The 26188-nt window shown below is 52.1% G+C and overlaps 1 protein-coding gene across 10 annotated transcripts in view; it reads right to left on the reverse strand.

The window, feature by feature from the left end:
• MVB12B (multivesicular body subunit 12B) overlaps nucleotides 1-24112 on the reverse strand; it is a 63997-nt gene extending 39885 nt beyond the window's left edge. For 2 of the 10 annotated variants that reach the window (XM_054083920.1, XM_054083929.1), the window contains exons 1-6: nucleotides 23428-23568; nucleotides 16890-17012; nucleotides 11616-11723; nucleotides 7987-8083; nucleotides 4864-4993; nucleotides 4445-4567 (exon numbers count right to left, since the gene is read on the reverse strand). In XM_054083920.1, the coding sequence (XP_053939895.1) occupies nucleotides 4445-4567; nucleotides 4864-4993; nucleotides 7987-8083; nucleotides 11616-11723; nucleotides 16890-17012; nucleotides 23428-23484 (638 nt within the window). In that variant the 5' untranslated portion in view covers nucleotides 23485-23568. Of the gene's footprint in view, nucleotides 1-4444; nucleotides 4568-4863; nucleotides 4994-7986; nucleotides 8084-11615; nucleotides 11724-16889; nucleotides 17013-18045; nucleotides 22839-23427; nucleotides 23570-24093 lie in introns of those variants that run through there. The other 8 variants (XM_054083928.1, XM_054083925.1, XM_054083926.1 and 5 more) reach the window with 8 other exon arrangements.
• Between the last annotated feature and the right edge of the window lie 2076 nt (nucleotides 24113-26188).

A 26188-nucleotide genomic window follows, 5' to 3' on the forward strand; every position in this document is an offset into this window, starting at 1 on the left:
TGGCACAGACCAACTGTGCTTGGGGCACGGTCGGCCACAGTGCAGATTCCCCGCTGCAAGGGCTCAGAGCTGCAGCACAGTTGAGTTGGTTCTGTAGCTCCCTAGCCATGCGGATCAGGCAGGAGTTACCAGCAGAACAGCCAGCCTCTGCTGGACCAGCCTGGCACCCCACCAGCTCTGCCTTCTCTCCTGGGCACCAGACACACTGGGAGGGGTGGCACTCAGGGCTGGCACCACTTTGCTCACCCATGTGCCTTTCTGATCAGTCTGAAGCTTACCCCTGGCCAGGACCAGCCTGCCTCCCCCTCTGCCCCACCGCCATGGTTCTCAGTGAGAAATGCCTTGCAGATGTACCACGGGCACCCCAAGGAGTTCTGCCCTTCTGAGCCTGAACACCAAGCACACAGCAATGCTAATGCATGCTATGATTACAAGTGGGTTGCAGTGAGATCTTCCTCCTCCTGGTAAGCCATTAACCTTTCAGATGACAGCCTCACAAACTAAATGACTGAACGATTCCCAGGGTCAGCGCAAATCTACATTTTCAAAACCTGACATCAACGAGTAAAAGTTGTGACTGAATCCCGGTCTCTCCGAGAGGAAGATTAAACGCCTGTGACACATCATCTGCAATCAGAGTGCTCCATTTCCCAAAGTATCTGTCACAGATTGATAACATCCACGCAAAAAGTTAGGTGCAATTATGTCTGTCACTGTAAAACACACTTCAGCAGCGCTGACTGACATCTTCCTTGCAGCTGACAAATTGTGAAAGGGTTGTTTGAGTGACAGTGGTAGAGACTCCTGCAGCACCTCAGGAAAGGACGCAAAATGCACTCCTGAACCACAGCAGCCACACGGGCTCATAAAGCATCGTGGCTGTGATGGAAGCCACCACGTTGGCAACCACAAGGCAAAACAGTTGAAGATCTGGCTGAGTGCATTCACAGAAGTAAGGGATGTGCTCCCAAAAAGACTGTAGCCGGACTTGTGAGGAGGAAAACGTCGCACACAAATCCTGCTCTAACCTACTCTGACAGAGTCAGAGGCACAGAGTGGCTGAGCCCCAGGATGCTGCTCTAAATGCTCGTGTCCTGCTCTTTTCTCCAAGTTCCCACCCCATGCGTGAGCAATCATTGATCCACAGGCTGGGAGAAGTCAAAGCATGCAAAGAGCCAGGCAAGTTACCTGGTATAAGCACCTCTTTGGGGGAGGAGGCACTCCCTTCTTGCTTGATGCCACCAGGCAGCACCAGAGTGTGCTGGCCTTAGCGCAGATCAGAGGTGCTGAGGGAAGTCACATTAAACTCCCACTGATGACTCAAGTCAACAACAGCAGTTCTTTAGTAGCAGCCTTCTAGGATGGGAAACTGCAAGTGCATTTCTCCAGGCTGCCATTAGTGCCAAGAAGCTGTCGTGGAATTTGGAGAGTAAAGACAGCAAAGCAGCTTGATGCCTTGCACGATGGCACGGCTGTGCTCCACGGCACAGCATGTCATCCTCGCTGGGACGCACGAGGGCTGCTATTAGAGACTGTTAAGCCAGATGCTTGCAGTAGGGAACACCGAGGAGAAGAAGTGGCTGTAAAATAACATATGCAGTCCAGCACCAATATCAAACAAAGCCTCCCCTCGTGCCGTTCCGACTGCACACCATAACCCCACGACAGAAGCAGCGGAAGCAGCCTTGCTGACATGCAGCAGGCTGTGGAGGTCAAACCTCTGACACTGACAAAACTCTGCCATGCCACCATGCATGGCCAGCAGTGACTGACAGCACAGATCAGAAGAGGAAACGTGGCTAGTGCAGAAATGGATGTCCCCCACGGTAGGAAGGCATTCCATTTGGGAAGGTTTTGCTGTGCAGAAGCTCACTGGTGTGTTTTACTGGTTCAGTTTACACCCAGCATCAGCAATTGTTCTGAACCACCCGAGCACCACCTCTTGATTTAAAAGTATTTTATAATGCTACTCAGCAACCGAAGAGATCGGTTAAACATCTGATCAGCCCAACAGCAGCATCTTCACAGCACTCCCTGTTCCACACTGCTCACCCATTCTCTCTTAGCACTCACGACAGCATGAGAATAACTTGCTGCTACTCACGTCAGGATATATCCGCATGGAATAAACCAGCAAAGTGGCTACCAGTGTAACCTCATCTCTCTACGGTGATGTAAAAATAAGAGGTTACTTGTGACTACAATCTTCCGCACGCATTAAGTGCTAAGTAAGTCACCAGACTGTGTATAAAGTATTAGAGTAAGCTTTCAAGTCAGATGTGTTCCCCGTAATAACGAAATATTTGCAGGATGCACCTTTATATACACTTCTATTTCTTAAAAAATATATTGGATAATAAATAATCAGAGTAAGAAAACAGACATGAAAGATGTTTTGAATGATCAGGCTGGTGGTGTAAAAGTTACCTGTAAATCACACCCAGGGCATGAGCACAGGGCTGGCTACAGACAGGTGGTTTTTACTAGGAGGCATTAATGTAACATTCAATTATTCCACTGCACACTGGCTGGTTTAACTCAGCCAAATTAGAATACATTTTATATTGACTATTTTGACATTTGCTTTATTTGGCAAGTAAAACAAAACTGATCCAATTTCCTTGCAGCCATTGTAAACCATAAACTGTACAACAAGAGGTTATAAAATATATAAGCCTTGTAAACACTTCTTTTCCAACTGTCGCTGATGATCTGAGCTCTAATTCTGGCCGTGTTCCCAACAGCTCTGATGCTACTCCGCAGCCTTCCCTGCTCAGTCATAAAGTGACCCTTCTACACTCAGTGATTCAGGATTGCCATCGACACGCTCTCGACTGGATAATTTTTTCTCTTTACTGTGGAAATCTGCCCAGGCGGGAATTTCTTGCAGACAAAAAACAAAGGTCTGTGCTCTAAAATCAAGACATCTTTTTCTTTGATCTTGCACAGCCTGTGCTAGCGTGTGGCTCTGTCCAGCAGAGCTTCAAAGCAGCAGACCAGCTCCCAGGGGAAGAGACTGAAATCTCCAGAAGACTGCTGGCTTTTCATCTCTTTTGCCTCCAACTCTGCTCGAGAAGCAAGACAGCGTCTCTGCCCACAGCACCGCTGACAGGACAGGACAGCCAGCAGCACACTGCGCACGGCAGGTGACCGAGCAAAGCTCTCTTTGTGAGAAATGTCCAAACGCTTAGGAGAGCTCAGAGCCACCGCCAGACAGCAGACTTAATCCTGGGTCACGGGTGAGGACTCAAACGTACTCGCCTGCCTGAAAAAGACATCTGATAGCTTTTTCAGGAACAGTTTACAGCAGCTTAAAACATCGCTCTCAGACCTGTAAAATCACAACTCTGAAGGACAGGAGGATTTTCCACCCACAGGATACAGTGACCTCTGTACACAAACTGATGTTGTGTGGAATTCCCCCTGGAATTCCCCTCTGCTGTCTCTGTTGAAATTCTAGCTCTCAGCAGTTACTGTAAACACTGCTGCACTACACCAAATGCCTAGTGCAAAAATACAGGTTCACTTAATTACAGGAAAGCCCAAAGGGACCCATAGAGAACATGCTGGCCCCTGGCAACAGCCTGGCCTGGAGTTCAGACCATCAGCCTAATCAGGAGGAGCTCGTCTCACACTGGATGCTGTGCTCTCACAGTGAATGCCAGGAGCATGAAGCGCTCAGTTTAACCTTGCTCTGGGTTCGTCGCTTAACATTGCTCCGTTTTGTCCAGAGAAATCCAGCAAGTCAGCTGTCAGCGCAAGACTCCTATTACACGCAAGTGTACACACAAGTGCATACATTTGTACGCACAAATATTGTGTTATAGAACACAGGGAAAACAGCCTGGACAGACACTGTGCTGGCGCCTGCCCCAAAGCGCTGCTCCTGTCAGTCCCTGCAGGACGAGCGGTGCTCTGCATGCTCAATGACAGCCACAAGACTGGAGTGCAGCAGTTGGGTCCAAGGAAATTAAAAACAGGGCCAGTACTTCAAACCGAGTGAAACGATTCTGGAGAAAGAGCAAAACTTGTCTCCTTATGCATTAAAATCAGTCTGAATTCTTCTCCCTCCCTCAGGTCAAGGAGGGAAATCCGCTAGGCTATGGTTCTGGCCCACCCTCCAAGGGGGACCCACACGTACCTGTGGGAAACTACAGCATCCTGCACTGCTTAAAGCAAAGGAGAGGTCTAGTCTGCAGTTTCCCTTTCTCTGCAGGCTGCTTCGTTCTTCTGACTGCTTCACTCATGTGTATTTATACAAGGGCAGCAAAGAAAATTCCAGAAGGTAACCACTTGAACGAATGACACATTCCCCCCATGATGGGATAATGCCACATCATACTTTCACATCGACATGGTGCCTTGCTCTTGACTCTGTCAGGCAGGGCTCCTAACAATTAGTAACACAGCATCAGCAGAAGGGGCTGGAAAGCAGGAAACTCACCTCGGCAGGTTTGGAGCTGGTGTCGACGACTGTGCTTGAGAAGGAGGTGTTGCAGGCTGCGAAGATTCATGGTTGCGTGGAACTTTGCCCATCCGGTACCAAATGCCCATGTTGTTCAACTCCCTGTGTAATCAACACAGACATGAGCGCTACAATCGAATGCCACACACGTGCACAAGCATCAAGCACTGATGGGTTTCACTAACACCTTGATTAGTAAGAACCAGTCCAAATGGCCTAGAAAAAACAGGGGTAGTAGTCAATTCCTACATCAAACTCAGTAACAGTTGTACTTAGGTAGACTTTTCTAATGATGAGCTTCAGCCCTTACATACCACGACTTAGTAATTACAGAACATAGCGCTCAGCCCTGGTATAACTGAATTTACGACAGCAGCTTCTGGAGTGAGTGTACTTACCCTATGAATGTGTACTGAGGAGGAGCTTGTTTGGATCTACCCAGGATTCTGATATCGCAGATCGCTGCCTCGGTAGAATCTCGAGGGATGAATTTAATGCACAGCCTCTTCTTTCTGAAAGCTATTTCTTCTGCAAAAACAACCCAGGACACAGGGTGGTTTTTATGCAAGATTAGGATATAAATGTTATTTATTGTCTCTCCAGATATTAGGCAGATAATTATGGCAGGAACTGGAGCCAAAGAACAGATATATGTCAGCAAACCAGACAGTGCAGTGCCATTTGGTGCCTGGAGAAATGTTCTATCAGGAGCTCCCTGCATGCTGTGTGAGATTTGTTATTAAGCACTGCGATAAACCAATACTCCTTGCTCCCCTCTGCAGAGGAGATAAGACATCATGTATGCCACCAAGCACGGCACGGCAGAACACGAATGGCAGGTGATTTTTCCACTTCCACATACTTCTCACATCTCCCTTCTCCTTCGAAGGTAGTGTTTGCCTTACTAGCCTGGACAGTCGTGTCTAACAATTCTTCCCACAAGCATCGCCTCTAGGAACACACCTGGAAGCTGCTGACACAACCGGTCAGCATATTCTGCCGAGGGCTTCCAAACAGCCACCCAAAGCAAGAAGAGCAGCAGGCAGAAACGCAGCCTGCCATGCAGAGCGGCTAACCAGAAAAGCTCTCTGCCCAAACCGCACACATTCCAAGTGTTAGCGACCTCTCTGGGCTCAGCCAGTAAGTACTGAAACAATACTCCCACTGCATTTGCCCTGGTATCTTTGTAGGGATGAACCAGATTTACCAAGCAGTAATTGCTAGGACCCCCTCTGGGCAACAGCGCTGCGCTGACTGGTGCTCAGAGAGTGGATGCATCAGCTGCATGGCCCTTTCCTGCTATGCACTGCAGAGCAACTTCACTTGTTTCCATCAAGGAAACCTCAAGTCCATCAGAGTTATGGTTTATTTGTGTAAGGAATTCATCCACAAGCATGCTGTCTTTCTGTGCGCAGATCCTGTCCACATGCAGCTATGGGGCAGACGCATGACAGTGGGCAGTACTAGCACCCAGATACAGATTTGCGGTGCCTGGAAACCACTGCTCTGTCTTACCCTAAGGAGTTCACCAGCACCTCAATGTAAGCAAGGCAAGGTTTTGATATGTGAAATCAGGCACTTAAAAGACATGACAGAACTCTACTGACAAACTGAAAGTCTAGCGTGCTGATATTGAGTGAAAACCTGGAAACAACAAAGAACCACAAACAAAGGCCTGCAAAATAAAACCCCTTCAGTTTAATATGAATAAACATTCTCCAGCTTAAATATATACTCTCACTCCAACAGATGGCAAGCAGCCCTGTCTCTGTAGACTCCTTGTGTTTTATAATCCACACCTCAGAGAAAGCAATCCATCCCCGCCTCTGAAATGTGCTGTTGCACCAGCACCAACACACACACACACAGAGGTGTGTCACAACACAGCACCTGCACACCTGCAGCTTTGAAGTCAGGGCACTGCTCTTCAGAGATGTTCAGTACCTGTATCCCTGAAGTCTTGCCTTCTCCTCCTTTGGAAAACCAGGGCTTTTATTTGAAATCCCTAAAACGGGTTGTAGGGGCTCAGAGTTCAAGGCTTCTACAGCTGAAAATTTTCTCAGAACCTACTAAGGCGTGTGATCTTTAATGTATTTACTACAAGACAGCGGTCACAGAGCCCAGAAACACCTCTAACCACAAATTTAACTCTGAACAAGACCAGTGCCTCTTGCTTGGCTTTCACAGCAAGTACAAAGCTGACTCTTTGCTCTTGTCTTCAGTCTCTTTCACACTTGCCTAGAGTCCGCAGTATGTAGCAAGCCTGAGTTAGGAGCTGGATTCAGTAATTACACATTCCTAACCAGAGTTAATTTTAAGTAACATATTATAAACAGTCAATTGAAACGTGTTCACTCACACTCACAGAAGCAGGGCTGTACACCACTTCATTAACACAGACAGTGCTTCTGCTTTAAAGATCACAGGGGTCACAATCCAATGCATTTTAAATTACGTACAAAGTCCCCATTCACCTTGCCACCAGGATTTCACAAAAATTACAGCAGCACGTGGTAATTGCACAGCACTCCCAAGGGCGAGCAGGATGAGCTGATGACTGCACCACATGTGCCCAGGAATTCTGCTGGGAAGGAGGTGACCCAGAGAATGGGAAATGGGCTGCACAGCCTTTCACTTCTAGGTCGCAGCTTCAAATCAGAATCAGGTAAGCAGTGACTGAAAATCCACTCTCTGCTGCAGACCCAGATGAATGATCTCCCTCTCTACTCACAACTAGCTGGATTAGCTGGATTTCATCATCAATGAGCACCAGCTCCTGAGCAGTAGCTGTACACTTAGCACTAGCACATGGTGTCCTGCAGCTCTTCCACACCCAGCTCCCATGAGGCTCATCACAGCCTCCTCCACACTGCAAGCCTGAAGCATTGGACGCTGGCTGCAGAGCAGAGAGAGCTGCGACCAGACGTGGCTCCAGCTGCAGCTGCCAGAGTCCAGGGGGAGCCGAACGCACCGCTTGGGAACTGCTGGCTTAAAGGTGGCAGCAAAGCCCCTTCTGTGAAACAAGGATAGTATTTCCCCTGGACACCAGTGTCTTGTCTCAGCAAGCACAGCCACACCCCAGCATCCTCAGTACCCCTGTCAGGACTTGGGCCTTGTTCAGAGGGAGGTATAAAGTCAGCGTGCACGAACCCAATGCCATGAGCACGCCCCTTCCTTTTGGTACCCCTTTATGACTGTCCCTCGGCATAGCAGCTCTGCTCCCATTAGCCTGAGTCCACCCTTGCAAAATGAAAGAGCAAAGGACTCCTTCCTGCCCCGTGGCTGTGCTGCTCCAGCAGCCGAGCCACTGGCAGGCAGGCAGCCATATTAAAAAGCCTGAAGAGTACAGGGAAACCAAAGGCTGATCCATTGCAGTCCAGATCTGCCCCCAAGCACGCACTCCCAAGACCAGAGAGCAGCAGTGCCGAGGGGGTCCTTCAATCTGGGACACTGCTCACCACCCACGCACCGCCAGAGCAGCTGCTCCCATGCACAGGACTGAAGAACAGACACCAACTTACGTGTGTCGATGGTCTCCTGGATGGGGATGAAGCCCACAGGTAAAGTGTCCTTTATATCAATGAGCTTCATATCGACCAAGACATTGCCTAAATGACTCTTCGGAGAGAGGAAAGAAACAGTTGATTATGACAATGTCATCAAACGCAAACCCAACTTTTCCACCTGCCTAACCGCTGGACACAGTGTCATTGCTTCTGACCACCACCTTTAAAAACAGCAAGAAGGTACCCAGCCAACTCTTGCAGCCGTGATCTCTGCAGGAATCACACGTTGATTGATTACAAGGTGCCAGATAACTTCCAGCATTTACAGATTCTTACATCTCATCTACTGCCACATTTCTGTATCCTCAAGAGCACAACTGAGTCTCTCCCTTTGGAAACACGTCAGCTGAGAGCATTATGACCATCAACTCATCCACTGAGCAGGTCACCTTAGTTTTCACATACACTCTACATCTACAATGGCAACACAACATTTCCATGACAGTGGCAGCAGAAAGCATTACGGGAAGACCGTTCATGAAGCCACAACAGAAGTTATTACATGCATTAGCTAATTAGTACTGAACAGACATGGTTCTAGCTCCAAATGCAGGCATGCTCCAGAATAGCAGGCCATTTGGAACTAAGGACTTCATTTGGAGTCCCTATGAATCCTGAACTGATGCCTCATCCTATTAATCAAGGCTTGAAGAGCTCAAAGCACAATTCGGAATGACAGCATCCACAATTGTTTAGAGACTAGATTTTCTTTGCAGTTCTCGTTACAGCCAGCATTGCTGCCAATAATCTGGATTCGTATATGGAAGAAAAACTCACTGCAGTTACTGCACAGCCTTCATAAACAGAAATGCAATAGAGAAAAATTAAAATTCCATCCTAAGCCACCAAATCATGTCAGTACATTTTACCATCACTGGTTGCTAAGTTCCTACCTTAGTTTTTACCTGGCAGGGCAGTCCGGGCAAACCCCTCCTCTCCGATTATTACGCTGAAATAGCATAAAGCTTATTTAAATCTGCAGCCTCTGAAATAAGGGGAGATGAGGCTGGAATTTATCTTTTGGAGGTTCTGCATTCCACAGTCAGCACCTCACCAGGAGGGCCTGCAGCCCTGCCCCACCGCACAGACCCCTCGCACACGTCCTTCACTCATGCAAGTGGCCAAGGGTGGTCAGTCCCGAATGCTGCCATCCCTGCTTTGGCCAGGGCACCCAGCACGAGCAATGCTGGATGCTATGAAGGCAGCATGTATAAATTAATGCAGTCCTGGCACAGCAAATGGTAGATGGAGCGGTTGCTGCTGATTCATCTTTCATGTTTTATTTATCCGAACTGCCTGGCCGTGTTACATCAGCGTGCAGCTTTCAGCTGAACTGACAGTCACTCCTCCATCAGCAGCAGACAGGTAGGAGAGATGTCTCTGCTAAGTTCATTAGCCCCTTCCATGCCGAGTGTCCGCACGGATACTCTGCCATACGCACAGGAGAAAGGGCATCATACTTTCCTGTTGGAGACACACACCGTTCAGGGCCTCCTCACCACAGCACTCAGATAGCAGCAATGTCCTTGTCACCTCCCAAACATCATCAGCTGTTGGGAACAACAACTCTGACAGAGACATTGCAGACTGTCTCTTCTCTAACCCAGGGATCTGAGGAGCAGTAACTGCCAACTACGACGTGTTCCTCAATACCCAGTGTTTGTTAAACACAAAACCACCCTGCACAGGAAAGCTTAGAACCCAAAGCACAGCACACATTGATGCCCAGGTGAGAGGAGCCTCTCCCTCCCAAAGGAGAGCTCTAGGTCACTGCTACAGGGAGGACCGAGGCCTTTTAGCCCCCAGAGGTCCCCAGTCAGATAGCACATTGTATCCCCACAGGACTGAGAGGAGAGGGAAAGCTCTTGCCCGGCTCACCAGGGACAAAGGGTCTGTGCCGGTCCCCTCCCAACCCATCAGCCCTTCTCAATCTTCCCACAGCTGGAGGACCAGAAGCACAGATCAGCTCTGTGTGCTTCCCAGGGGCTGGCAGCAGAATCCACTGGCCTGGTCTCTGCCTCACAATACAGTTCCTTACACAAAGCCAGTGGCATCGAGCAGCACAAGCACACATCCTGTTCAATCTGGGCAGGAGCACGTGCTTGGGAGGGAGCTTGCTTGGCTGGCTGGAGGAGGCTGGCCATCCTTGGGATATCCACTCTCTGAGAAGAGAGGGCTCCACACCTTCCACTGGGCATGGCCATAGTGAGCCCCAGGAGCCTCAGCCCCATGCCAGCACCTGAACACCGCAGCCCTGCCCAGCTCTGCCAGCAGCACCCGTGGGTCTGCTGCATCTCTGCCGCAGGGCTTGCCACATCTCATCCGCCAGGCTGCTGTGCAGCTGGGACTAGTCATCCTCCCCCACGCTCCCTTGAATTCACTCATCAACATGAGGAACGCATTCCCAAACTGTGCTGAGCAGAGGATCCGTGCCAAAAGCCTAACAGGCACCGACGGAGGGTATTTACACTCTCTCTGGTAGCCAGCAGTTGCTGCTATCCTGTAATTATTTCTGACAACCTTACACTGAAGGTAGCCACAGAAAAACTTATTACTCAAATCATTACAAATCTGCCTGGTTAATGCTCTCCTGGCCCATTTTGGGGCTATTATCCATGCTACTGCAGGTACTCCAGGGTGAAAACTACAGTGATTTTCCATCCACCCCAGGAAGCAAGATTTCCTGGAGCTCTGGAGTTTTATTTTTAATCTAGAGGCAGGCAGGGAAGTGGATGGAGTAAAGGCCAAATGCTGGAAATCAGCAGGCCCTGGCTCTCTGTCAAGACCCACGATCAGCCCCCAAAGTCACCAGTGATTTTCTGTTCCCATCATTGGTGAAAGCCCAAGTACAAAATGGTATCTGCATCTTCTGACAACTGAGCTGCTGTGAATATCCAAAGCACAACACAAAGCAGGATTACCCACTAGATGGAGTGCATTCATTATAGAATTAAATAGCTCCTCCAGAAGAGAGGAAGCTTTCACTCTAGCCTTCACCTAAAAAACATAGTAGAAGGCATCAGGCTCTTGGTGCATGTGGTCTCCTCCCATTCCTCCAGAGAAGTGGGCAGACAACTGCCACTAATCAGAAATTAACTTATACTTAATAGCCGGACTAGAAGCTTACAAGTACTGGGCAGCATATGCACAACATGTGTATATTTCCCAGAATCAGCATCAAAAACAACAAAGAAAGACAAGCTAATCCTGCAGGAAAATATCTATGATGCCCAGGTTCAGACACCAACATCTCCTTCGTCAACATTGCCTGCAGAATTTGCTTCTCTAGGTAGTTAGAGTTAGAAATCCACTAGGAACACGTGCAGGCAGCATGAGACACTGGCGTGAGGGGGCTGCTCAAATACCAGCATTCCCTTTTCTGCAGATTTTGCCAGCAACTCCTTTTCATGAAGAACACCAACAAAATGCAAATATCTGGTCACTGCAGTCTGCCTCCTGACTCACCCAAACTCAGTGAAACACCTGCCTGAATTATAATTGGCTCCATAAAATGAATCATCTTATGGGTAAGAGCAAACCAGGCAGAGATGCAAATCATGCAGACACTCAGCAAACGGACTTACATTTTCTTTTGAGAACGATCTCGTGAAGCACAGGTATCGTGTGACCTTGGATTTAAATAAGCCATCTTTCCAGAGGTCAGCATCCAAGCCATCTGCTGTTTGTGCAACCTGGATAGAAGACAGAGGGAGAGAGGAGACGTGAGCCAAGATAAAGTTAATATACGTGCAGCACTTCTTCCTCAGACCTCCTCTAATTAACAGTAGGCCAAACTCTCACAGCATCTCATTAGTTTCACAAGGTGCAGTGCAAAGAGCTTCCAAGAGGAGGTATAAAAAGACATTCTAAAAACGCTGTCTCTCGGGAAGCTGTTGATTAAAGATGCTCTGACAAAGGCCGTTCTAATGAGGGAGCAGCAACTTTGGTTCAGGCTCCAAACAATAGTTTGGGAAAGTCAGCACATTGGCTCTCATTACAGCCCAACACGTAAGGGCAGTGGGGCAGGCAGGGAGGAAGGGCCCATGCATACCAAGCACACGAACTGCCCAGGCTCAGCCGTTTCACAGAAAAGCCAGCAAGGAATTCTGGCTCTTAAGGCCAAAAAGCTGCTTCCAGCAGCTAGGGAAAGCCTTGCTCACTCACCGACTTTAGTGGCAATGCCACATACGTGGACACAGCCCACAAATGTCCCTCTCCAATGCAACCCTGCCTTGTCCAGTCAATCAGTAGTATGCACTCCACAGAGGGAAAGGAGATGGAGCCTGGACACTCCACCAGAGAGACAGAGGCACGTGCAGGAAAAGACAGGGGGGAGAAGGTCTCAGCTTTGAGGTGATTTGAGGAGTGGGCACAAGGCAGGACTGCACCAGGGAAAGGGCTCGACTATTGGCAGCTGGGCACTTGCCCTGCACAGTGCAAAGTGATAGAACCTGTGCCCCAAGAAGTTTCTTGACAAATAAGAAAGGAGACAAGAAGGGAAACACAGGGAGAAGGGCAGCAGAGAAAAGATCAGCTCCCCAGGCTGATGGCTCCCAGCAGGACGCTCTAGCATGGTGTGATGCTACGCATCAGCACAGCTGAACTCCCACCTAACACCTCTTCAATGGAGGCAAACCCCTCCAATACAGCTCTTCAAGTCTAATCTCCTCGAATTGAGTAAGACTTTGGCCCCAGAGCAGCCTGATAACAAAGAACTGACAGTTGTTGTTACTGTTTGCACACGTGTTTTGTTGAGCAGAGACTCTGCGCAGGCACAGGAAGCAAGAGATGTGTGCTGACAAGACCTTCCAATTATCCTGAGTGCAGGTGAGAAAAGCATGTTTATTGTCTGATCGGCAAAGGGAACAAAGTGCATTGGCTGCTCTTTGCCTTTCAACAGCTGCTGCTCACAAGCCCCTGTGCAGCTTCAGCCCTCGTATGACACATGCGGCTTTTGCCATCAGGCTTCTGCAGAGAAACAGAAACACATCGCATTTTCAAATAGCAAAATTGTAACCAGGATTTTGGTGGGATATTTGTTTCTTTACTATTCCTTGAATTCAACCGTTTCCCAAAGTGCGAGTTTAGGAATACATGAGATCCACGTGCTCCTCTCAGTCCTAGGGGTAAGTCCATCCAGGTGCAAAGATACTCAGAAAACAGAGTGCTTAGAGAAACTGTTGGTGTACACAGACACAGCTTCAACCCCAGCCCTTGTGAGAAATAAGTTTGAGGGACTACAAACAGATTCAACCACTTTGTTCATTAATATGGCTTCAGCTTTTCTTGGGTCAGCCAGTTTTGCTCTTTGCTCCCACATCAAAGACGCTCAAAACTCAACTGGCAGCAACAGCCTCATCTGCAACTGGGAGACTGGCTACACTAATTGCTGTTGGATGCAGCTGGGATACAAGCTCATCAGCCCTGGGGCCCAACAGGAACACTGGCAAAACCATTCCCACTTCTAGCAAAGCACAGCAGTCACAGGCAACATCCCAGCAGCCTAAGCACTCTGCCTCTGCACCACCCTGCTGGAGACACTTTCCAATCCTGGAGAATGTAAGCATGCATTAACTTGTCGGGAAACTCATGGGGAAAGAAAACAGAGCAATATAAACAGGAGACTTCTTACAACACCTGCTGGGCTCTTGCAGGCAAGGAGGATCCACAGCAACTCTGGAAGCAGAGCCGTGCCCAAGCAGCGCTGCTTCACAATGGCAGCATGCCCTCAGTGGGGCAACATGGGAATGGAGCTAACCCAGAGGGGTCAAAGCAGACCTGCCCAGCAGGACAGGTGCTGGGCAGCCCCAGCTCACAGAGTCCTCTGCTTGGCCAAAAGGTGAGGAACGTGCCGGACACAAGACATGGCATGTGCACCCAGCACGTCAGGCACAAGGAATGGCCCTTCTCCTCATGGAGCTGGGGCAAAACTCTCCTTAAGTACATGCAGCAAACAGATGGACTTGATGGAGTGACACGGAGGAAGAAAGGTGTGCCTGGCCCAGCCCCCTGGAACAGGTGATCTACCTGCAGCTCAGCAGTTGGTACAGCGTTACTGCTGCCACAGAACAGGCCCTTGGAAACTGCTCCCCTAAGCCACCGGCCCCACAGGCCTCACCGGTGCCATGCAGGGCCCTCCTTGCTTCAACACAGCCCTAGGCGAGCAGCACACTCTGGCTCTTGCCCCAGAGCAAACCCCAAGGAGCTGGCGTTCAGCCTGCAGCAAGGAACATGGCTGTACAGGAACCACATCTCCTGCCTCTCACCTCTGCTCCCCACCCATGCACTCAGTCCTGCCAGTTGGGGCAGATTTTCAGGAATCTACATTCAGACACTCTGTGCGTTTTGGCAAAAGCAAGTCTTTGGTGCTTGGCTGTTAAAAGAGCTGGTGAGGCATTCCCAGTGCCAGACGCTGTCTTCTAAATAGACACAGAAGACTTCCAAGTAATTAATAAACTGCTGAGGAAAAACGATCCCTGACCCATTTGCCCAGATTCCCTGCTCCGGTACCTGGGCTCTGCCACACAGCCACCTCCAGTCGGGCCATACGCCGAACCTGGTGCTCCATGTGAACCTGGGAAAAGGAGCAGGACATCCCCATGGTGTTTAATGCACACCTGGGCTGAAAGCACCCATACCTTTGCTTGCTAATTTAGAAGAGCAAAGGGAAAAGGAAGGAAAAGAACATGGCACGGGTTGTTTATTGGAGGAAGGACATGAACGAACAGGAAACTGGGTGAAGCCTACAAATAACACAGCTGCCTCAGAAAGAGAACTGGGTACTTCAGCACAAACCTCAAAACCTCAGTAAAGCCACACCACACGCATCCATCAGTGATAAGAGGAATCATCACCCCCACAACTCTGAATCCACCTTCAGGATACTGCAGTAAAAGGCAAAGTGATCAGAACCCTAACAACAACAACATCCCAAGATGAACTGGTGTTGATGATTCCTAAGAGATAAGGGCAGTTCTCCTTTTCAGGGGCTGTTTGAACCCCTATTGCTTTAGGGAGCGCACTCTCAGCACAGAGGTACCACAGTCACCTGCACCAAGGCTTTTCACCCTGCACCAACACTCAGCTGTCAATGCCTCAAGGGAAATTGCACATCTGGAAAAACATGGAGCCCGAGACTGCCCGAGTCCATACACTGGTCTCGGGACACAACTCTCCCCCCTACACTACGGGCACTTGTGCATACTTGCCTTTGTGCCTTCAGACAGGACAGGCTGGGTTCTGGAAAGGTCACGGGGAAGTGGCACCTCACACACTGCTCCAGAACCCCAACTCACAGAGAGAAGCCACCTTCTCAGACATCCAGGCAGGAATACTTCAGCCCTGTGTGCCACCATCCGCACCTTTGGGCACCAGGACATCCTGCCACACCAGGGAGGCACCCAGAGCCGCCTCATCCCAGCCAACACTGTCTAGGGGAAAGGACATGAACTACGGCTCACGGAACCCAGGCCACACAAGGCTGAAGGAGCACGCGTGTGGAAGCCATGCTTAAAGTAAGACAACTGCAGAGAGTGGGCACTTCCCCACGGCCTGCAGCTGGGACTGCTGGCCCCAGGGTCAAGAACGAGCTCTGTGTCAACACCGAAGAAGGCAGAGGAACCCGAAGAAAGGCGGCCTCCCCTGTGCCCCCCAGGAGCAAGCAACCCACATTCACAAGCATCATTACAACACCACCGTAATTGGATTAAGCCAAGGGCAGACTCTGCTCCCTATTAAACCATGAACAGGCTATCTGAGGTGAGCGCTCTCTGCCCAGTCATTTAGGCAGAACTCAATTCTGTTATCACAGCCCTCACATTGTCCCGTGCTCCTTTATCAGGGCAGGCAGCTAATTACACAGCCCAGCTCACACGGGTAATCAGCACTTAATTACTTAAATGCAAAAAACCTTTCAGGTCTTTAAGGATTCTCTTCACAACTCCCTTCCCTTGTATCCTTACTTCAGCTGGATCCATTTCCTTCCTTCTCACCCTGAACAGGGTAACTCAATGATACAGAGCTGGAAAGGTGCAAGCAAAGCCTCAATCAAGTGGTTTCCCTTCCTGACCACACAAGCTGTGCAGCTCTGAAACCCAAGTGCAATGTAGAACGGTTGCAGCAGGATACAAGAAGGTGAGCAGATGGACTATGGGCCAAACCTTCCCACAGAGCTCTGCAAGGTCAAAATTTCATGGTATTTCATTGTTTGGGACACTAATCCATGGGGGGAGAAACCGTGCTGTTAGTTACACAGCAACTAACCCAAGGACCAAGCAGCCACTGAACAGTGACCTCCCTTTATCCATTCAGTCATTTCTGTTGTATCCAGCTGCCTTTTCCTGTTGCACAGCCTCCTGCCAAAGCTTACTTTAGAGGTTTGCATTCTGTCCATCAAAATCATCTTTGCAATTTCAGTTGATGTGAAACTCTCTGCTTCCCACTCTGGAGCTTCTCATCATCATTGTGCAGTGCTGATATGTGGGATTAAACAGCTGATGGGGGATCCATTTATTCAGAGATATAATTTGTGCAATACTTAGGACTCCTTCAGGATGAATGTTACCAGGATTATTAAATCTGCATGCCACCGTGGCCAGCTGTTTCTGAAAACCTCTCCTCCAGGTAATTACCCTCCTCTGGAGTGGCACAGATGAAGCAGCAGGACTGCACCCGCAAACCTCCTCTGAGGGAAAGCACTAAGTGCTGTGGGCTGAGAGGTGGGCAGCTGGATATCAAATCACTGCTTAAAGCACACACAGACGAGCCCTCTCTGGAAGAGATGCTGTTCCCAGCAGAGGAAAGCCTCATTAGTTCAGAATCAAGGTATTAGCAACGGCAGCTGGAATTGCTCTACTTACTACATCATAACCTGTCGGTGCTCGGTTCCGGGATGCAACCACACCAACACCTGTGATGGGATCCATCGGCAAATCGGGCAAGGCATCGGAAAGATCTCGCACTTCAGGCATAATGGACTGATCCTGAAAGAAAGGAGCAGAATTAAAGGGCTGCTCAGCTCACGCCCCAGCAGAAGACAGAGCCCTGAAAGCCCGCATGCACTGCCCAGCGCCTGTGCTGACACACCAGACTGCCAAGTTAAACACGGGATTAGGCCAGACACACCTTCTGCACTTTCATTTGCTTTTGATAAGAGGGTACATTTGTGCAATGCCCAATAGGTCTGGAATTTGGGCCAGCAGCCTCTTCCAAGATCAATTGTTGTTTCCAGGATACTTAGCATGGGCTAGTCTCCATCCAGCAATGATGGGAAAACCCAAACTCATTCCCTTCTCTCCTAAACAGATAGCAAATCTCAGCCCTGAGTCAGGCTGGTTGAAGCAGCTCTGCCATTTTAAGCTGCAAGCTATGTGCTTGCAATGGCTTCTTTGGGAGGTTCCCCATCCACTATGGGTGTCAGACCCACCAGGGTTTCCCCCCCGCAAGTCTCCATCGCACCCTCTTGAACCAGACTGTTTTCATGGAGCAGCACAGATGTATCTGGCGCTGTATGCAAACCCGTGCTTGCTGCAGAGCCTTAACACCAGGAGAACACAGACGAAGCGGCACAGGACGGTCTGATGCAAAGCAGACAGAGGCCTTAGCATCTTCCAGGAGAAGGGAGACATCACCATGTACGTACTTCAAGGGAGGGAGATACGCAAAGGGGACAGAAGCAGGTACAATCAACCCATTTTGGAGAGATGCTGTTGCGGGAAGCAGGAGGAGAGCACAGGAGAGCTGCTTAAACAACTCGCCGATGAGGATAGGGAAGGCTGCTGCTGCTTCTACATGTGGTCTCCTGCTAAGGCAGCCAGTCAGGGCAAGTCTTCTCTGGCTTTCAGAAGGAATGCCCCAGGAAACCGCCCCCCCACGCACCCTGAGATAAAAGGGCAGTGCTTTGTGTAAACAAGCGTCACTGCTGCGCAGCCAGACAAGCTGTGAACAAGAGCTACCTAATTCAGTTCCCTCCTCAGAGCAATTACACCCCAGCATTTCTAGGCCGTGGTTACTTACTGCTTCTAGCAAGGCAGAGGTGAGTGCTGGTGCCAGTGGGACCTGGGTTTACACTTCACAATGCCCAGTCTGAACAAACATCGTGCTGCAGGCAACAAAAAAGAGCAAGTCTGGGCCCTATGTAAATAATAATAATGTCACACGAACAGCCAGACAACCTGAGGAGTCCAAAGCAACAGTAGCCAGTGACCAGGAATGGTGAATACGCTATTGCCAATGGACCAAACCCAGGAGGGAGCTCAATTCGGCACCTAGACAAGCATCCAGCACGCACACAGCAAAGCAGACCCACTTCGCTCCCAACACAGTTCAAGCCTCCAAAACAGGACCAGAAGCACACCCTGAGCCAGAGGGGCTCACCTTCCCCTCCCGGCAGGCTCCCCATCCTCAGGGCAGACAAGGAGCAGAGAACTCAGCCGGAGGAAAGCTGGTGGCACTCAGCATAGCCCAGGCAAATCCCACACCACTGCCAGCACTGCTCCACCAGCTCATCCTGGTGCCTCACAAATAACACAGAATCCACTGCCCAAAACACATGATACTGGACAAATATAATGTGAATTTAACGAAGGACTTACAATCTGCTCTCCGTACAATTGCACGCTTTCTGAAACCTTTCCAAGCCACCCTCAATAATGTGATGACTTGTTATTACGCATCGGGAGGAGCTGGGAGATAATGAATGCTGATAAGAGATTCTCTTAGGCCATTTGGAATTGAAATCCAGGTAAGTGACGCTATTCCCTAGCATGCTAACACGGCATGGCAGGTTCCAGCACAGCTTGCAGCCACACCAAGAGGAAACAGATTCGCTCCCCCAGCACCTCTGGCCTCCACTGAACCACCCAGACAAAGAGCCGGCTGCCTCCACAGAGGGGGAGCAAGGGAGGCCAGGATGGCACCACACCTTGCTCTGGGGGGGAGCAGAGGGGCCGTGCCCCTTCTCAGGCAGGCAGGGAGCCCCTGGCACTCCTCCCTCCTCCGCAGGAACAGTGATGGCAGGGACAGGGTCCTGCTGCCAAATGCCACCCAGCCTGGCTCCCCACACTGGGGGCTTCTGGGAGGCCCAGGGCCATGGCAGGAACAGCACAGCAGCAGCACTGGCCTGGGAAAGGCCAAGGATGGGATCCAGCAGCACTGTATGAGAAGTGGGGGTGCCTCTATCTGCAGCATGGTGCCGCTACGCAGTCCCCAGCCTGACAGCACCCATCCTTGGTGTGGGAAGAAGGGCACCTTTGTTGGAGCCATTTGCAGTCCTGCTCAGCATAGCAGGGGGAGGGGAAATGGCATCAATCCTCACTTTGTGCTGGCTCACACAAAGCCTTTCTATGGCGGCAGCAGTGGCTGAGCATAGGGAACAGGGCCTTCCATCTGGAGAGGGCGGGAGGCTGAAGATGCAGAGCAAAACATGATGTGGCACCAGCGCAGGGCCTGTGGCAGCACCCCATCAGAGTGAGGGCTGCGCCAAGCTCCCCACGCTCACCACCACGATGCAGTGCCCAGCACCTTCCTCAACCCATGCCTGCAGCTGGCAGGAATGGGTGAGCAGAGCAACTGCCCAGAAAACGACCCTCTGAAGCTCCCAGCAGCACAGCGCACCTTGCTCCACAGGAGGAGGGCTGGGGCAGCAGCTCCTACGCCTGGCTATCACCACACAGGCAGGTTCTGCTGCTCCAGACCAGTTTCCCACTGGTCCCACATCAATGATGCATCTGGAAAAGGCAAGGAGAAGCAGGAATGGGTCTGCACACTCGGATGGATGTTTTTGTGAACTCTGCTCAGGTCAGAGGGGAGCCTGGCTGGGCAATCACATAGCGGATCAGCTGCATCCCATTGCTCCCCCAGGGCATCTGCACTGTTTGGTTTCTTTTCTACCACGCCTTTGAACTTAAAAATAAAAAACAAACAGTGAAAGAACAGATTAAAGGATTCTATAAATACTACCATTAGACAGCTTGTTATTTTAACGAGGTTCTCTTCAAAAAACCCGAGTTTGACCTATGCACTCACCTAACATCATGGTGGTGTAGAACTCCAACCCCCTGACCGGCAAATGTCCTTGCCCCATCCTGCGCTGAGCTGTGCTCCCCAAGCTTTGTCAAAGGGCCCGCTGCTCTCCGCCCACTGTAGGGTTATTCTGGGAACAGCCCAAAACAATTAGGAGAACATACTTCCCATTAGTTGGGAGCATGCTCCTTGGAGGTCTGCTCTCAACTGCAGGGCCACATCCAGCTCCCAGTATGGCCTGGCAGTGAAGGGAAGCGGATGTGAGCTCTGGGCAGGAAGAAGTTTCAAACATCATAGGGACGCTTAGACAAAGCCAGCAGGGAAAGAATGTGCCTCCACCAAGGAAGGTCACGGCACATCCTGCCAGCACTGGACCCAAGCAGCACGCAACAGAGAGGGGCAGGATGGCTGCTGAACAAGACTCAGAACAGGCTCTTAGCACACACGCTGCTGGCTTTACCCCAAATGCTTCTTGCTCCCTCGAACCAGCCATGCCACAGGGCAGGAGGAGCGGGGGTCCTGGGAATGCCTGGCTGCAGGAGAGACCTTCAGGGACTCTGCCAGCCTCTGCCACAGCCACGTTCCCTCTGTCCTCAGCCAAGGCCCTGCTTTATCTTCTTTTCCTGCCCGGGATCTGGGGGACCACTAGCTCTGTGTGCCACCAGCCCGAGCCCCATCCACACCCAGCATGGCCAGACCCAGACAGCCCCAGCAGGCACCTCTGCAGGTGCATGGCATGGCCCCCACCCTGCTTCCTCAGCGGCACCACAAGGCCCTGTTCCAGCACAGCAGTGACAGCTCTGCAGGCTGCCACGCACAGGGCGGGTAGTGGAGACCAGTGCTGGGTGCCCTGTTCTGCACCCTGAGCCTCGTGCCCTGCAGAGCCAGCAAAGCCAAGGGCAGCTCACCACCCCGGAGCAGGCTGTCTTGCAGCCCATGTCTGCAGTCATGCACATCTCCCTTCTCCCGGCACCCCATGATGTCTGTTCGTGGCCTTTTCACTCACACTTATCCATTTTCTCACTAATTCACCTCCACCTTTAAGAGCTTACCCTAGGCGTACTTTTCTGCTGGCTTCACTGTTCGTCTCAAGTATTCCACTGAGGTGACCAACCACCCACACTTCCGGGCTTTGGCTGGGACACACATAGAGCAAAGGAACACATTTCCAGAAATGAATGTAAGAGCATTTTCTCCCCCCTCTCTGTGTTCCTTTTCAACAAGCTGGGCAAGCTCAAAAGCTGGTAGGTACATGACCAGGTCAGGCCTGATGATGCGTGTGCTACAGAAGCATCATGCTGCTAGCAACACAGGTCAAGTTCTGCAGTTAAACAGCACAGGATTTGGAGAGAGAATGGTCTTATTGTGTCCTCCTTCAGCTGCAAACCCTGCACTTGGACACTGACCTGCTCTTCCCACAGGCGGGAAAATATGAGCCAAGGCAAAAAAAAAAAAAATTACCAGCTACCTCTCTGAGTTCCTGTACCCTGTGGGAAACAATCCCACCAAATGGAAGCACGCTCACATCATCGCCCTGTTGTTTTGCAGAGGTGGTAGGCAGGGCTGGCACAATGTGGGCTCCTCAGCAGTTACACTGGCATACTCCTCCACATGCCAGTCCTCCCATTGTATCTGGGAATGGGACACGGCCCTGGCTGGTTTCCTATTTCTGTTCATGGAATAAGACATAGTTTCAATCCAAAAACGAGGAGACTGCAGCAGGACACCGGGTCAGGGCCCCAGGCTCCATCACAAGCCGGCAGGATCGCAGTTTCATGTTTCGCCCTGAAGAGTATGTCTGGAATCACCCCTGCTCCCAGGCTCCCATCGCCAGGCAGCTGCCCCACATCAGCTGCAACATCTCCACAGTTTGAGACCCAGCGGGTGGAAACAGGAAATTAAGTCACGGAATGAGCAAAATTGAAATCTTGTGCTGCTTCACTGCAGTTCTAACTATGGACACGCATTTCAGTGTCTTATTTCAAACCGGAATAGGTTTCCACGCACAGATAACCGTACACCAGGGCAGCAAAATGCAAGTGACATTCGGTTCATTATTTCAATCTCGGCACCTGCGTGAATGAGTCCCTGGGGGCTGCAGGAACCCTTGTGCCTGGGATTCACTTTGCTAGAGCTGCATGCACTATGCAACTGGAGCATTCTGCATGTCTTCACACCTCCAGAAGTTCAAACTAAACCTTTGGCCCAGTACACTCAGAAAATCTAGAGGGTACAGGCACCTCAGCTAAAAATTACAGGGCTGACACTGCCAACCTGCCACACGACGTGCGGGTTCCGCTGAGGTATGCAAAAGCACGTTCTCACACAGGGAAAATAAAACACAAGATGGAGAAACCCAAGCATTGGCCCAATGAGCCGGACACCCGCTGGAGCCCCGCCAGGCTCTACGGAGCCAAAGGGCTCCACGTGCAGTACCACAAGCAGGCCGCGAACGTCCCAGCCCAGAGACAGCGCAGAAAGCCCTGAAGCTCGGTGGATCTCAGAGGAGCCCTCCAGAAATACCGGTGGAAGCTCATACACCTCGGTGAGGCAGAAGGCGAGCAGTAACCCAGGCAGCTCAGTGCCACCAGCCAGGGTGTACGGAAACCAGGCAGACAAGCCCACGCCAAACACTGCGATTTTAACAAAACCCAAAATAACAGTTTTCCCCTCCCAACCACCATGGACCTCCCCCGAGCGGGGCCGGGGGCTCTGCCCCACCGCCCTGGCCGTGCCTGCACCTGACCGGCCGGCCGGGCCCGGCGTGGGGGACAGCGGGGCGGGGAGACGACACCACGACAGCGGGGTCGGGGGGGGGAAGACGACGACACCACGACAGCGGGGTCGGGGGGGGGAAGACGACGACACCACGACAGCGGGGTCGGGGGTGGGGAAGACGACGACACCACGACAGCGGGGTCGGGGGGGGGGGAAGACGACGACACCACGACAGCGGGCAAGGAGGGGGGGGGGACGGGGCGACGACACCACGACAGCGGGGAAGGGGGGGGGGACGGGGCGACGACACCACGACAGCGGGGAAGGGGGGGGGGGGACGGGGCGACGACACCACGACAGCGGGGAAGGGGGGGGGGGCGGGGCGACGACACCACGACAGCGGGCAAGGGGGGGACGGGGCAACGACACCACGACAGCGGGGAAGGGGGGGGACACGACATCACGACAGCGGGGGAGGGGGGGGACACGACACCACGACAGCGGGGAGCAGACACTTGGGGACAGGAGCGCCAGGGCACAGCGGGGACTCAGGTCCGGCGGGTGTGCGGGGGCCGGGCCCGGCGCTGGGGGCTCCTCGGGGCCGCCGCCCCCCGGTCCCCGCGCGGGTCTCGGCCCCGGCCCCCGCAGACACTTAACTGTTGCCGGTGCGGGCGCGGCGCGGCTCCCCCGGCGCAGGCAGAGGCAGCTCCTCATGGCCCGGCGGGCGGGGCGGCGGCCCGGGCGGAGCGCAGCCGGGCAGGCCCCGCGCAGCCGCGCCGCGACGAGCCCCGCACCCCGTGTACCGCCTGCGCCGCCCCCTCAGCCCCGCACCCCCGTACACCGCCCGCGCCCCGACCCCGCGGCGCCGTTCCACCGCCCGGCTTCACCCCGCATGCTCCGCGACCCCGCACCGCCCGCCCCGCCCGGCTGGCCCGGACCCGGGGGCTCCGCACGCCCGCCCGCGGCCCCAGCCGGGTCCAGCCGCCGCCGCAGCCCCTCGCGATGCCGGGGCAGCGGGTCCCGCGGGCGCCGAGCTGACCGGGAAGCGGTCCTGGCGGCCGTGGGGATGCCGGGGCGAAGGCGGCTACCCCCGTGCCCGGTGCGGAGCTCCCCGCGGCCGGGGAGAGCCCAGCGGAGCGCACTGGAGCATCGCCCTTAGGGGAGGCTGAGACACCTGGGTCTGTTCGGCCTGGAGAAGGCTGAGAGCGCGTCCCAGGGATGCTGATCGACATCCGAGGGGCAGGAGGAGGGGGCAGAGTGCTCAGCGGAGCCCAGCGACAGGGCGAGGGGCGCCAGCGCGAACTGGAGCACGGGCAGTTCTACCTGAACACGGGGAAAAACTTCTCTCCTGTGAGGGTGATGGAGCGCTGGAACCGGCTGCCCGCGGAGGTGCGGAGTCTCGTCCTCCGGAGATGCTGAACCCCCCCTGGAGGTGACCCTGCCTTAGCACGAGCTTCAGGGGGCCCTTCCAAGTCAGCCGCCCTGGGACTCCCCTGGCTGGTGGCCTGCCCCAGCGAGAGACACGGACCCTTGGAACGTGGGCCATGCCAGGTGGAAAAAGAGCTGAGCAATTGTAATTCAGTCAGTGTAAACCCGATGTCCCTCTGAAACAAATCACTTCGCAGATAGGCAGCAGCTGCTGTGGGCTGAGGAAGGGCAAATTGCGTCAAACTAAGCTGGTTTTCTTCTTGAGAAGGCCTCCCTGAGGTGAGGGGATAAGCAGCTTTGGGAGCTACCTTGCCTTCAATAAGATATTTGATTCTCTCTCACCATGACCCGAAATTCAGCAAATATGGTTTGGAGAGATCAGGGTTTGCCAGGCTGGTTGGGTAACCAGGAGCCATTGCAGCACAGAAGAGCTGAGGTTCTGCAAGGTCTGGTTGTACTCTGTATTACCACATGCCAGTGATGAAATTGAGAACACGCTCGTTCCATTAGCAGGTGATGCAAATCACAGCATGACCTGGAGGTGCAGTAGGGCAGCAGCCTTCATCAGCTGCGCCGAGCCTGCAGCTGCCCTGCACCCAGAGCCTGCCCCGGGGAGCAGCGAGGCTGCTGCAAGGGGGACATCAAAGGCCTTTGATGCAAGGCTGAAACAGCGGAAGCTGCTGATCTAAAGAAAAACAAAGGAGTGGAGAACGAAATAAAGAAGGGAGGAAGCGTTAGTTTGTAGGGGAATGAAAAAGGAGGGCAGTAACCTATTCTCCCGCCCTGTCTGGCTGGTCTAAGAAGGGATGGGTGTGAAGTGCAACAAGGGATTCTGCAAAGGGTGTAAAAAGCTTAAGAATAGCAGAGAGAGGGAGGCCAGCTGGAGAGTTGTTATGGCTGTTGAAAGGTCTTCTAAAAGCACTTCTCGGACACTACTCAGTCATTCCCTCGGGGCAGGGAGCAGGCAGGATGGTCTCCCAGGTCCTTTCTCGAGGTTTTTTCTCGTGACTGCTTTCCATGATAGCTGCCTGCTTGGAGCCACGGTTTCCTTTGTGCTGAAAACGTGGCCCCGTGACTTGGAAGAGGAGAAAGATCTCACTCGGGTGATGTCACCCAAATTTCCTCCCACTTCTGCCTTGTCCTGACAAAATCAGGTACAGCCTGAAGGGCTGGTGCATCTCATGGATGGCCCATCTACGATGTTGCAGGGCGAGCCCTCCTCTGATACTCTGCCTTTAAGCGAGCCACTAATTCTCAAATGGTCCCGATTTTTTCCTCTCTTCCATTTCCTTTTTTTTTTTTTGCTCCAATTTGGTCATCTCCTGGAGCTCTGCTCAGTCTGTTCTTTTCCCACCTGGATAACCATTTGCTCCTTCCATCCTGTTTGTACTCTCTGCCTGTGTAAATGCCTTTAGCCCTGCTCAACTGAGCAGAAGCAGTTGAGCAGACAGCCCTTCTCTTTCCTTCCATGGGTGTCCCCAAGCTCTTTTTGCACTGATCTGGCTCTCACCGAGGTGACAGGAGCTCGGCTGGCCAAGCCTCCCACAGCCCCGAGGTGCCTTCAGAGCTGGGTGCTGCTGGGGACCAGAGGAGTTCTTGGGTTTTATCCTTAGGGTTGCTCCAGCCCCTTGCTCATCGCAGTATGGTCAGACTTACTGCAAAGAGAAACACTGCATGCTTTGGTTTATTAGTGCTTGAGATGCTTATCTGAAAGGGAACATACACATTAGTGGTTTTGTATTCCTGTCCATAAAGCAAAGTGTAAAGCAACAGCAGAATCCGGCAGTTCCATGTTCACCTGGATGCAGCCCTGGTTTGGGAGCAAACCCCCTTCTGGTTCTGGCTGGTGTTTCTCTAGTAAAGCATGTTAGACTGGTGCTTACTGAACCGTGGTGATAACTGGATAGTCTTAACTATTGCTCTGTTCCCTCCCTGTCCAACCAAGGCTTTCTGTCTCTGCCTACAGCCCTCATGGCTGGGGGTGGCTTCT

The sequence above is a fragment of the Cuculus canorus genome, chromosome 19, assembly GCF_017976375.1.
Source record: "Cuculus canorus isolate bCucCan1 chromosome 19, bCucCan1.pri, whole genome shotgun sequence".
NCBI lineage: Eukaryota > Metazoa > Chordata > Aves > Cuculiformes > Cuculidae > Cuculus > Cuculus canorus.